The following is a 14,448-nucleotide window of genomic DNA, read 5'->3' as shown; positions in this document are numbered from 1 at the left end:
TGGGATTCAGATTTTGTTTCCAATTTTTCTTTTCTGGTGTTCCTGATTTGGTGATCCTCATTTTGGCTTCCTTCCAGGTGTAGCAGCAGGCTGCCTGGGTTTACTTTCCATCTGGTGGAGCCTTGCTTTGTTTTTGAGCTTTTTCTCTTGGCTTCACTGAGTTCTTCTCTTGTGTTTTGTCTCTCCTTCCCAACCTGAAGGTGGCAGTACAGCATCAATAATATGGCTACTGTGGCTCTGTCGGATGTTTGGTCAGGGAAGTTCAGGAGGATGTAATGTGCACATATTGTTCAGTTCAGAATGTAGATGTTGAACCCAGCATGTCTCTCCGGATGGTTAAAACTGCCAAAGACTTTGTTCTGTTACTGTTCTTATTATTTTGTAGCTGTACATCTGTGGAATTTAATTTCATTTATTAAGATCCGTATTAGAACATGAAACATCAGTGGCTATTCTTCCTGAGGTCTCTATATTACATTACAAATTCTATAAACAATCACACACTAACATTAGATAAAATACTACAGTGCCATAAAAAAAAAAAAGAAAGAAAACAATTAACCAACAAAAAACACTATTAGTTGATCGCAAAACCAAAGTTGACTGGACATACTTCATTATTATTTACGCTCTCCCATTATCATGTCTGTATTGTAGACCAAAAGCTTGAAGTTTCTTTTGAAAATATTTCGCATTATCTTCCAGTAACACACCCTGGCAGTCCACTCAATGCAACCACGGCCGATAAAACAAGGATTCGTTCACACCTCATCCCGCTTATTTGTCTCCTACGATAACTATGTTGATCAGGAAAAAATGACAATTTCCTGTAAATCACTTCAGGACTTTTTGTAACTATCATATTATGAATAAATGATCACAAAAATACTTTTTACCATGCCAAATTGTCGTGCTTCGTAGTTGTATTAGTTCTATATGGACAACCCAAAACTATTCGTGCTGCTTCATTCTGTGCAATTTGCAGTTAAAGTCAATTATTTTCATAAGCACGTGACCAAACAACTGATGCATAATCTAAATAAGACAATACTAATGATAATGACTGAGCTAATTGTTTGGTAAGCAGCTGTGGAATGAATTTCTTGCAATATCTTATTACTCTCATACTCCAACCCATAATTTTCAAAAGACTCTTGTACCTGATCATACACAACTTTTTCCAAACTTTTACTGACTGCTGGCAATGAGTTTATTGCTCTTATATTACCGCCTGAAAACGTTTCCTTGTTATTCTTTATTGAAGGTATAATTTTTGTTGTTTTCCATTGGAAAGTAAAAACACCTGCTGTTAAACTTAAATTGATTATATGAAAAATGTGGAAACTTTAAAAGTTTAACATCAGCATTGTCTTTTCCACAGGACTTATCTTTACTTGCTTGTAATATTCTTCTCACAATGTTCTCTGTTACAGTTTTAAATTCATTATTTAAAATTTTGTAAATTCTTTTGATGTTATTATACGTTTATCACTTCTTATGACATATTTTTATCTTGGTGCAACACCATGACTTGCCTTTTTATTAATATTTCATTATTAAAACATTTGCTCAGAGAGTCGGCTGTTCTCTTTGGGTTTACGGAGGTAAATTCCATCAGCGTCTAATGTCATATTTCCTTTTGTTCTTTTTTCTGACTTCATTTATTATTCTCCACACCTTTGAACTATCCATTCCAGCATCTTTAATTTCACTTTAATAGTACATATGTTTTTTACATTTATTCATTTTTGTCACAGAATTTCTTAATTTACTATAGTTATGCTGCTGATTCACATCATTATTTTGAATTGCTTCCACCTTCACTTGATTTCTTCGCCTCATATATTCTTTGAGCTCTTGATCTAACCATGGAATAGATGCACTTCTAACCGTTTGTGTCCTTATATTTATCTATAAATCACCGACTCCCCCGTCCTTCACTCCATCACCTGCAACTGTGTCTACAGTTGCATTAGCAGAATTCTAGAGATTCTAGAAGACCTGCAAGACCATTTAGAAAAATCAGCAGGTGATATAATCAGATTAGTGAAAGACCATCCTTCTCTGCTTTCTGACACCCTGTTTCACACAACTGTTCTTTAACGTGACACTGATGTAGGTGAGCACGATCCAATGAAACAACATGCTTACCGTGTAAACCCAGCTAAACGTGGTTACTTATCTTCTGGAGAATGGCCTGGCCATTCCCAGCTGTAGCACGTGGAGTTCCCCTTGCCTCCTAGTCCCAAAACCTGATGCCACATCACGTTTCTGCACTGATTTACAAAAAGTCAATGCAGTGACAAAACCAGATTTGTATCCTTTGCCCCGCATGGAAGATTGTGTGGACAGGGTTGGTCCAGTCAAGTTTGGTGACTTCTTAAATGGCTATTGGAAAGTCCGTTTAACTTCATGTGCATCAAATATATACACTTTTGTCACCCCTGATCATTTTCTGCTATTTACTGTGATGCCATTTGGCCTCTGAAATGCTCTGCCACCTTCCAAAGACTCATGAACATGGTCTTGAGAGGAATACAGAACTGCAAGGTATATCTAGATGACATTGTGGTGTGTTCCTCTACTTGGTCTGAACACATGACCACTTTGCATGCTGTTGTTGCCAGGCTAGAACAAGCTTCCCTCACCCTAAATAAAAGTCCAACCAGAGGCTGATGAGGTGGTCACTGTTGGTGCAGGATTTTAACTTGGAGATTCATCACATGAAGGGGTCAGACAATGTGATGGCTGATGTTTACTCCCATGTTTAAAAATCAAACATTGATCTGGGGGACTGTTTGCTTCTAGGGTGGGGTATACATCTCTTTTCTTTTTTATGTGAACAGTTCTATAGTTTAGTTTTGTTTTTGTCGGGGTGGCTCATCTGTCTTGTATTGGATCTTTTCTAATCTACAGGTCCACGTGAGATCAGCTGTTCCGATGGTGTGTTGTCTTTTCATTGGCTCCTGTTCAACACCAGGTATGCCCTTTTGTTATATAAATGTTGTTTGTTGTTTTGGCCTCGGTTCACCCTGACATTTTTGCTTTTCGGGCTTGATGATACATGAATAACATTCCTGTAAACAGATTGTTGATCATTGGAAAGTTTGTTTCTGATTGAGGGCCGGGACCGGGAATTGTGTTCTTTTCTTTCCGTTGCGCTCCTACACCCTAGGTAGGATGTAACACTTACTTATCAATTTATGGAAAATGGTAACAGCACTGTCCAGATCTTGTTGCAGAGTAACATCTGACTAGTCATTATTATCTCTTCTATGAAATCATCCTCCTTAAACATTTTAAATATCCTTTTAGAGATAAATTTTGGACCCAATTTGGGTACTGTAGTTACTCTCTTAACTTCTACTAAATTATGATCTCTGCAGTGGACTGGAATAGAAACAGCCTCTGAGAATAAGTCTGTTGCATTTGTGAAAATTAAATCAATAAGGGTTTCTGAGTATGTTTCATCTGCTTTTAAATTTACTCTTGTATAATCCTTAACTATTTAAACCAAATTACAAATATTAGCAAAAGAAATGAACTTACTCTTCAATATACAATCAGTTGACTTCCAGTTTATATCAAGATCTCCCAACAAGTAAATCTCATTTCCTATTTCACATGCTCCCAATACATTACAGTAGCATTTGGTGGTCTGTAGCAGCGTCCAACAGACCTTATGTAAGGTAAGTGTAGTTGTAGCCATATTACTTCAACTCCTGGAAGGGCAAGATTTCTTCTAACTTAAACTGGAATATTGTTTTGAACATAAGAAGCTACTCTTCCTCCATCTAAGTTTCTGTCCTGCCCATAAAAGTTACAGCCTTCTCTGTTCCACACAGGACTACCAATAGTTGAATCCAAATGTGTTTCTGCCCCCCCATTTAGCTACTGATGTTTAGTAATCTAAATCTCCCATCTTCAGTTCTAGTTCTACGCTTTACATAGTCCTCTGCCTTGCTGCACTCCTTATTTATCTAAATGCTGCATGTTTTTTGCCACATCTGAGGGGAGATCCAGAAAGATCCTTTGCTTCATCCTTCGTACCTGTAGCACACCTGGGTGGGTGAAAAATCTGGCCAAAGTTTCCTGGCCAGAACAGGATAATTGACAAATATGGTGTGTGTTCATACTTTTAAAAAGAAAATGGCCTCGCTCTTGTAGTACCCACACCAGCACTTTGCTGCCCTTTCTTTTCTAGAAGGCACAATGAATTCTGGGAGAAAAGACGCCGTGAAGGATGCATCGCTTGTAGCCTCTGTTCTTGGTGGATCTGGTGCCAAACAAAGTGCAGATGTGAAGGTAGGATCCGGAGGAGCCTTTGAATTGGGACAGTGCTTGGCGTATGCAGCCGACCAATCCGCACTTTGACACGTGCAGACCCTGAATCTCGTATCTGCACAGTTAAACCGGGAATGTTATATGGCTGCGATGCATCAGAGCTGTGTATGTGTTTATCTATCTGTTTGCTATTGTATGTAAAGCATGTTTGTTGTGCTCACATGACACGCAGCGTCTCCAGTCTCCACAGGGACCTTGCATGACTGGAAACTGCTCCTCCCTCATAGTGCACTGTCCTGGGGAAAAAAACAATCCAAGTACAATTAACAATATCTGACAGGATGCTATAATTCATATAAACAATCTTTTAAAATAATGGCCGAAGTATTTTCTTTTTATTCTCAATTTTTCTACAAACAAAAACTGCACAGACACCAACTTTTGTTTTTGACTCATGAGTTTATCATTCTTAGAGTGACAATACTGAAATAATACCTCATCTATATAAGCGAGCTAACTGACAGAGAAATCCAAGCTATAAATGATGAGTGTTCCAAAAAGGTCATGGCAAATGCTGCACAGGATCCTGGTGGTCTGGGTTGATCAGACTTCCACTTCTGACCACAAGCTATTTCTCCCCACCACCCCACACAACTAATGTGGACTGAAGCCACAACGCTTGGTTTAGTTGTCCACCTGTAGGCCGACTGAGTCCACTTCTTTGATCTGAATCAGAATTTGTTTTTGTAGTTACATGACCCCACACGATGCAGACTTTCTGAGCAAACGGACTCAGATTCTAATCAATAATGCAGGTGTGTGCCCACTACATACTCTGTGCCTACAGAGTATGTAGTGCTCCTTGGTGCCATTCCTTGTGCTCCCAATCTGCTGAAGGTAACCCTCCTAGTGGGATCAACTCCAGTGTGACTGTTGACTTTGGTGCTTACGCTTCCATTAGAAGTGGAGCTGTATGTCTGCTTGGTTTGATTTTTTTCTTATAGACACTAAAGTTCTCATTCACTATCAATTTATGAAAACTAAATGTTAGTTTAGTTCCTTGTGTCAGTTCTGCAGACATTTGCATCCTGGATTAAAACCTTCTTCATTCTGCATTTCTGACTCCCGTCTCTTGCATCATGACAGAAGCATTCAGTCTACTACTATGGACCCAGCGGAGAGGTTTATTCCTTACGAGTTCCTCTGCAGGATCGTTGCGGAGAACTCTTCGACCCTTGTGAAGCCAGAGTCAAATCCTTTATGTGGGTCCAGGTTGGAGACCCCCCACTCCTGAGTCTTCAGGGACTTCGGCGAGGACCAGAAGGAGTGGAAGCTCCAAATATTGCTTCCCACCGCCGCCTGCATCCCTGAGGTCCACATCTGGTGCATCGTTAGCTCCAAGGTACTCATCATCCCTCATCAATTCAGCTCTTCAGAAACCTACGGGTGATGTCACGGAGGCTCCGCCCACCTTTTCCATCCAGTCTGATGGGCAGAGGACAACGGGGTGGTGCAGATGATGTGCCCAGAGCAAGCTTCACCTGCCCAGACTACATTTCCCAGGATTCTCCTGCACTTTCACATCATCTGTGTTCCCCTCGTTATCCTCATGTGTTGTTCCTGTATTTACTCCGTCAGGTTCCTTGTGTAGTGTTGGGTGACTAAACGTACGTCTCATCCTTTTCTTACTTCTCATTTCTTCTGATTTGAACCAGTTTTGTTGCTATTTTGTCTTATTTGTCTTGCATTGCTTTACCATATTTGGAATTGTTTTCTTAACTTGTTTTTACTTCTACAATAAAATTAGCTTGAGGGGAGCAGTCCAGCGGGGACGTTTCAGCCTCCGTTGGACCCAGGCTGCTCGCCCCTCTTTCATTCCGCGTGTTGACTTCTTCTTCTGTTTCACTGTTTACATGTCAGGATTAAGCGGACCTGTAGGCTTGTCTTTCCCCCTCAGGCACTTCTTGTAGTGTTCTTTGCTACCTGCAATAATGAACTAAATGAATGTGTAATTACCTCCTCTGCTCATTCCCATGTTCCCCAGATGGAACAGTTAGACACTCATCCATATGACCATGAAGGAGGCGGAGGACATCACCCCCTATCAAAAAACCTACAAAGAAAGGAAAAACGACAGGAAAAAGAAAAAGACTGCATGAGAATGGAGACAGAGACGATGTGAAGAAGAGGGCAGAATAAAAACTGACCAATTCCTTATATCTGTAATCATCTTATACCTGATGAGGAAACCAACAGATTAGTAAATCTTCCCGTCCCAAGCATGGGGGGGCGGGGATAAGCCTGACTGGGATGATGTGGGAGGACAGCACGACTCAGCAGCAGCAGGGCAGCTGTGGAATTACAACATCCATGCTGGGCTGCTGTAGCCGCAGCAGCACAGAGTGCTGAAGTGAAATCTGATGAAACTTAACATTCACACAAAACGGGTTTGATGTTACTGTTCCTAAAAACCCAGGAACTGCTGTCAGATGCAAACTCTACAGATCAGCGATCTACTGGTCTGTCACAACACAGCTGAGCAGTTCCAGGAGGAAGGAGAAACACACAGCCTGGGAAGTTCGGAGCATTTTGATGAATGCTAACTATAAAACTGGATTAAAGCATCCCCGAACAAACCGCTTGTCAGCAGTGATGACCACCTGCTGACAAGCGGAGGGACACCAAAGACTGGGTGGAGGGGGTCTGATCCATGGTGGCATGGCTCCTACAAAAGTTTACCTTGTGCTACTTCACTGCCGGAACAGATGGGGGCTACGCTCCACAGTGTCTGCTGGAAGGCTGCGTCCACATGGAGACTCCCATTTCCATAGGACAGATGCTGCAAGAAAGCCGACAGGATTTACCAGACAAGTTCCAGAAACACGAAAGCACAGCATGCAGGAGATGTCCCGCATGGTGTACGAGCAGCTTCTCTGCACTTTGTTAACGGAAAGAAAGAAAAAAAGATTATAAGAGATTTTTTATTTTAGCATCAAAAATCTTGTCTGACCCTCATGGACAATATGTTATCGTGACAGGACAACTTTCTAATAGTCCAGTGTTGATCATTTATATTTTCTCTACCTAATATGGATTCCCTTGAATTATTAATTGGCAGAGATTTTAATTTTGTCTTGGATCCAAGTCTTGACAGATCATCACAGAGATCAGTAGTCAAACTGAAATCTGCAAAAACTATTGAGGAATTTATGGATACATATAAACTGATATATCCTTTTAGGGCTCTTTCTCCCAAAGTGAAACAATTTTCATATTTCTCTCCTGTTCATCATTCCTATTCTTGGACAGATTTATTTCTTAGTAGATCATAGATATCTAGCAAAGACTCAAAGTTGTGATTATAAGGCAATAGTGCCACGGCTGGTGGAGGTGAGGTGTGGACCCAAATGCAGAGACACAGACGGAGATCCAGAGTCTAGGCTGGTTTTATCGTTGAGCCGCAGGAACAAAGGACACTGGGCATACAGGGACTAACACAATGAATCCATAACATAGAACTCAAACCCAGGGTATAAATACACTGAACACAACAAGACACCGGTGAAACAAATCTACTAAATGAACCCAGGTGAACTACATCGACAGGAACAAAAGCTAAACAAGACATGAGGGAGCTAAACAGGAAATACTACAAAATAAAACAGGAAAACTAAGACACAAAAAGTCCAAACCAGGACACAATAGTATTATCTGACCATGGTCCAGCTGGGATTTAGATCAATGGCACCGAAATGGAGATACAATAATAGTCTGCTGTCAGAAAATTTCTTGGTAGAGGAAATAAAAGCCCAAATTGAATTATTTACTTTAATAAATGACAAACATGAGGTTACAAAATTCATATTATGGGACCCATTAAAAGCATATTTGAGAGATCAAATCATCTCATTGAGTCGTCAAAGGAACAAGCAAAAAAAAGGAAAGAGAGAAAAACATAAGAGGAGAACTCTTGGAAGTAGATAGGAGATACGGTATCTCGCTTTCATCTGAACTTTGTAATAGAAAGGTCTCCCTGCAGTTTCATTTACTTTATACACACGACACAAGAAAATTATTTACACAGTTTTGACACAAATATTATGAACATGGAGAAAAGACAGGTAGATTATTAGCAAGACAAATAAAAGAAGCTGCAGCATCAAGATTAATCACAGAAATAAGAGCTAGTGTAGGACAGACTAGCACTGATCCAACGAGAATTAATGATGTGTTTCGGGAATATTACGCAACACTTTACTCTTCAGAGTCAAAAAATGAACCAGTAATGATTAATAGTTTTTGTTTTTGTTTTTTGATAATGTTCAAATTCTGTCTAAAATTACTGAACATAAAACATTGCGAGAGCAACAAGTAACGTTTGGGAAAATAAAGCTGGCTATTCAAAATATGCAATGCTCAAAAAGCCCTGGTCTGGATGGGAACACTGCCGAGTTTTACAAAACTTTCAGTGAACTAACTTCACCCCTACTTATAAAAGTATACAGCGAAGCATTAATTACAGGATGTTTACCATCAACTGGATTTGTACGAGGCTACTATCTCTTTAATACATAAATCCGGCAAGGACCCTTTAGAGCCTGGTTCCTACAGGCCAATAAGCCTATTAAATGTAGATAATAAAATACTAGCAAAGATCCTGGCTATGCTTTTAGAAACAGTTCCTCCCAGAGTTGTGTCCCAGGACCAAACCAGATTTGTGAAAGATAGGCAACTATTTTTTAACATTAGAAGGCTGTTTAATATTATTTATATGCATGATATTAATGACAAACCTGAAATATTATTCTCACTGGAGAAGGCCTTTGACAGGGTTGAGTGGGATTTCCTCTTCTCAACCCTATCGAGGTTTGGTATTGGTCCTAATCATATATCTCTTATTAAGTTGCTTTTTGCAATGCCTCAAGCTTCAGTTCAGACAAACAGCATAAATTCCAGGCCGTTCCTTCTCCATCCAGACAGAGGTGTGTTTTGTCCCCGCTGCTATTCACACTTACCATTCTATCACGTTCCAGGCATGATTAGAAAGGAATAATAAGAGCCGGTGTGGAACATAAGGTATCTCTCTATGCAGATGATCTGCTGCTATATATCTCAGACCCTACCACTTCTTTACCAAAAATTATGGCAGCTTTAATGGAATTTGGAAGTATCTGGATAGAAAGTCAACCTAACGAAAAGCATATTATTTCCAATCAGTTCGATTGAAAAACTGAACAGAGCAACATTGACTCCTTTTACCATTTCAAATATCTTTAGATATCTAGAAATAAATAAATAAATAAATATCACAAATTTATATCAACAAACACAACTTTAAAAAGATTGCCCATCTCGCTGGTTGGTCGAATAAATATTGTCAAGATGACCACTTTACCGAAATTCCTGCTTCTGTTTCAATGCATCCCTACATTAGACTCATTAATATCCCAATTTATTTAGGATAAGAAGACACCCAGAATTAAACAGACATTTCTTCAAAGACCTAAGATCATGGGATTGCCCTGTTTCCAACTTTATAACTGGGCCTGTAAAATAAATATTTGTATGACGAGTGTATGTTGATCATTATATAACAAACTCTATGTATGACTATTATTATTAATAAGAAAATCAATAAATAGAATGAAAACAACCAACAGAAAACTAGAAGTTTTGGGGATTTAGAGCTCCCCAATTTCCATGACTACTTCTCAGTCAACAGGTTACAGTATATCTCAAAATGGTGCAAGTCCCACCCATTAGATGAGCCATGGTTTGATCTTGAAGAAGCATTCTGTGAAAGTCTAGTAATAAAAAAAAACTAGCCTTTTATTAGCCAAGTTATCAAACATCATAATAGTTTTAAAAGCATCAATATTAGTTCATCTCTGACAGCCTGGTGGGAATTCCTTAAAACAACGACGTCACCACTCTTCCCATGTAAATACACACCCATCTGGAACAATCCTGATATCCTACAAAATAAAAAAAAAGGTGAAACTTCTCTCAATGGAGCAACCAAGGAATGAAGCACTCAGAGGATATAATTGTAAACAAAACATTTAGATCATGTGACATTTTCACTTCCCAGTGAAACTGACCACTTCACACTGGTCCTCCTGGGCGCTGTGGGGCCTCTGCCTTTGGGGGTGGGCTGCCCTTGGGCCCTTGGGGGGGCCGTCTGGGTGGACTTGCGATCGCCTCTGTGGTGGGTTGGCTGGAGTGTGTGCACTGGGACTGGTCTCATGGGCCCGCTGGTCCAGCTCTGATCCTTGGGGGGTCTGGTTGACTTATCACACGTCCTCCACATTGACTGTCCTACAGCGGATCCAGCCGTCAGCCGGTCCAGTGTGTTTATTCACCAGCTGCAGTTCCACTGTGTGCGGACGGTGTTTTTGTCGTTGCCGTTAACTTCTTTTCTTTTTCTCTTTCAGCCTATTAGTTGTTGTTTTTTTTGTTTCCTGGATAATGATGAGTTTTCTTTCATTTGAGAAGTGACAGGTGGTGTTTTGCTTCCGTACAGGTGTAGCAGCTGTTTAGACGTCTCATACTACTGACTCTTAGCTGCCTGTTGTCCCCTTGTCCTTCTTCTGTGTTTCTTCCCCATTACTTCCGTCTTTCTTTGCCTACAGTCCTCTTGTCCAGCACTAATGTTCAGCTACAGAGATATTACAGTAGTAAGAATGAAACATTTTGAACAGGCTTCATGATATAAAGTCCAGAACAACACAAAGCCTGATCACAGTCCTGCTGGTTGTGATGCCGGACAGGAAGGGTAGAAGAAACACATTTAAAGATAAAACTCACTCTTCACACATGTTGTGTGTGTGTGTGTGTGTGTGTGTGTGTGGTGTTAAACCCCTTGAGCAGTCAGGATGACGACCATATAAGTCCATGATTGTTTCTGTGTACAGTAAACTCATCATGAGGATTATACATCCACCTGACACATGATGAGACTTTCTCTGGACGTACGAAAAGAGCTTTTGTCCTCGTATTTGCTAATAATTCCTGGTATTTGCTAATAATTCCTGGTATTTGCTAATAATTCCTGGTATTTGCTAATAATTCCTGGTATTTGCTAATAACTGACAGGATGCTGAAGGGAAGACTAACAGTCACCAGCAAAGAGCAGATAAAGGAGGAGAAGATGAGGGGAGGAGGAAGGTTGTTCATCCATATTCTCCACAGAGCAGGAACTCACCAGGTATCGTTCCGAGGACACGCTGACCAGGATGAGATCATCTCCCACTCTGACCTTCTCTCCTTCTGAGCGCTGCTTTGAAGCCGGGTGGATGGTCCACCAGCATGCCTCACCTACACAAACACAAACAGCAGGAGATGAAGCATCAGCACACATCCTCTGCTCCCAGTCAGCCGTTTTACAGAAGCAGATGAGAGGCTGCCGTCTTTCTGCCTGAAACCAGCCGGATAAGAATTAGAAAGCAAAACAATGGTGTGCAGAGTTACACAAAGCTCACAGCTTTGTGACAGAAAGCATCTTCCCTGCAGTCATGTGACTGCTGAACTACTGTAAACATTCACATTTTCTGTTCTCAGCAAGTCAAAGGACTGATGGCAGAACTCAGTCATGGACTCCGGTGGATCTGGCAGATCTGAAGACCTGGATGCCAGAAGGAAGGAGATAAACTCCTCTCATGTGTCGTGACAACAGCTGCATACATTCAATTTTTCAATTCAATTGTTTTCCATAAAAATATAGCAGGAACAACATGAAAGATAATTTCTACCAATGTAGAAACAGTCAGGATGAGGCTTCTGAGCTGTCGTGTTCCGACAGGTCTAGTAAGGTGTGATGTGCAGATTGATACTGACATATTGATTTCTACAACTGATCTGGACTAAATCTCCTCCTTGTATTCATAATTGTCATTAATATAAGTACCATGGAGTCACCAAACTCTCAGGATAGGTAGGAACTACCTCTTCTTCCGTCCGCCATCATCATATGCAAAATAAGGCGGCATAGCGTTGCAGCAGCAGGCTGATCTCACTGATCAGGGATCAATCAGTCCGGCACACAGCTTGATGTGTGGAGCAGATGAGAAGCAACCAGAACACAGAAGCAGCTGTTCTGAGAAGACGAGTTGATCTGAGAAGGAGGACGTGTGCTGCTATAGGCCGAGACAGACGGCAGCAGCTGCAGGTACGATACATGCACTACCCAGGTATCATATACACGACTCTGAAAAACTAAAGGGAACACTAAAGTAACACGTTGTAGATCTAAATAATGAAATATTTTTACTAAATACTTTGTTCTTTCCATAGCTGAATGTTCTGACAACAAAATCACACAAAAACTATCAATGAAAATAAAACATATCAACCCATGGAGGTCTGGATTTGGAGTTCTACTCCAAATGAAAGTAGAAAAACACACTACAGGCTGATCCAGCTTTGATGTAATGTCCTTTAAACAAGTCAGAATGAGGCTCAGTAGTGCGTGTGGCCTCCGCGTGCCTGTATGACCTCCCTACAACGCCTGGGCATGCTCCTGATGAGGCGGTGGATGTTCTCCTGAGGGATCTCCTCCCAGACCTGGACTAAAGCATCCGCCAACTCCTGGACAGTCTGTGGTGCAACTTGGCGTTGGTGGATGGAGCGAGACATGATGTCCCAGATGTGCTCAGCTGGATCCAGGTCTGGGGAACGGGTGGGCCGGTCCTTAACATCAATGCCTTGGTGTTGCAGGAACTGCTGACACACTCCAGACACATGAGGTCTAGCATTGTCTTGCATTAGGAGGAACCCAGGGCCAACCGCACCAGCATATGGTCCCACAAGGGGTCTGAGGATCTCATCTCTGTACCTAATGGCAGTCAGGCTACCTCTGGCGAGCACATGGAGGGCTGTGCGGCCCTCCAAAGAAATGCCCCCCCCCCCACACCATTACTGACCCACTGCCAAACCGGTCCTGCTGGAGGATGTTGCAGGCAGCAGAACGTTCTCCACGGGTCTGGCAGTGCTCCTCCTGTTCCTCCTTGCACAAAGAAGGAGGTAGCGGTCCTGCTGCTGGGTTGTTGTCCTCCCACGGCCTCCTCCACGTCTCCTGATGTACTGGCCTGTCTCCTGGTAGCGCCTCCATGCTCTGGACACGACGCTGACAGACACAGCAAACCTTCTTGCCACAGCTGGTATTGATGTGCCTTCCTGGATGAGCTGCACTACCTGAACCACTTGTGTGGGTTGTAGACTCCGTCTCATGCTACCACTAGAGTGAAAGCACCGCCAGCATTCAGACCAAAACATCAGCCAGAAAGCATCGGAACTGAGAAGTGGTCTGTGGTCTCCACCTGCAGAACCACTCCTTTATTGGGTGTGTCTTGCCAGTTGCCTATAATTTCCACCTGTTCTCTCTCTATATATATATATGGTCCACCATCCGGCGGCTCAGGAGGGGGAAGCAGTGCTCCATCAACAGTGCAACTGCAACTTTATTTATATAGCACTTTTAACACAACCACAGTCGACCAAAGTGCTGTCGACAGAGTGCAAAAACATATAAAATTTCTAAAACTGGTATAATCATGATAAATACAGTCAGATTAATAATGTCAACATCTCAGGTGGTGTTAAAAGCCAATGAAAACAGGTGGGTTTTAAGACGTGATTTAAAAACAGGTACAAAAGAGGCCTGTCGGATGTGCAAAGGCAGCTTGTTCCATAGTTTTGGAGCTGCAACTGAGACGGCTCTGTCCCCTCTGAGTTTACGGTGGGTTTTTGGTACACTCAGGAGGTGCTGGTCAGCCGACCTGAGTGACCGCGTCGGAGAGTAAGGGCACAACAACTCAGAGAGGTAGAGGGGGGCAACATTATTCAAACATTTAAAAACAAATAAAAGAAGTTTAAAATGGATCCTAAAATGCACGGGCAGCCAGTGAAGAGATGATAAAACAGGGGTGATGTGCTCATATTTACGAGTGCCAGTTAAAAGACGTGCAGCAGCATTTTGTACAAGCTGCAGGCGAGTAAGTGCGGACTGGCTTACACCAAAGTAAAGTGCATTGCAGTAATCCAGCCGTGTGGTGACAAAGGCGTGGATCACTGTTTCAAGGTGCTGTCGTGATAAAAAGTGCTTTACTTTGGCTAGCTGCCTTAGGTGGTAGAAACTGGACTTGACCACAGAGCGAATCTGACTGT

The 14,448-nt window shown here is 41.7% G+C and overlaps 1 protein-coding gene across 1 annotated transcript in view; it reads right to left on the bottom strand.

Moving 5' to 3' along the window:
- Positions 1-14,448, bottom strand: part of ryr2a (ryanodine receptor 2a (cardiac)) — a gene marked incomplete at its 3' end in the record, with an annotated part of 479,882 nt that overhangs the window by 449,806 nt on the left and 15,628 nt on the right. Inside the window, exons 4-7 of the mRNA XM_079260659.1 lie at positions 11,489-11,601; positions 7,024-7,123; positions 6,301-6,397; positions 4,506-4,580 (exon numbers count right to left, since the gene is read on the bottom strand). Of these exons, the coding sequence (XP_079116785.1) occupies positions 4,506-4,580; positions 6,301-6,397; positions 7,024-7,123; positions 11,489-11,601 (385 nt within the window). The remainder of the gene's footprint in view (positions 1-4,505; positions 4,581-6,300; positions 6,398-7,023; positions 7,124-11,488; positions 11,602-14,448) is intronic.

This window comes from Telmatherina bonti (genome assembly GCF_933228915.1).
Source record: "Telmatherina bonti genome assembly, chromosome: 21".
In the NCBI taxonomy this organism is placed as follows: Eukaryota; Metazoa; Chordata; class Actinopteri; order Atheriniformes; family Telmatherinidae; genus Telmatherina; species Telmatherina bonti.
The sequence above is the reverse complement of the archived record's forward strand: the minus strand, read 5'-3'. Positions and strand labels throughout refer to the sequence as shown.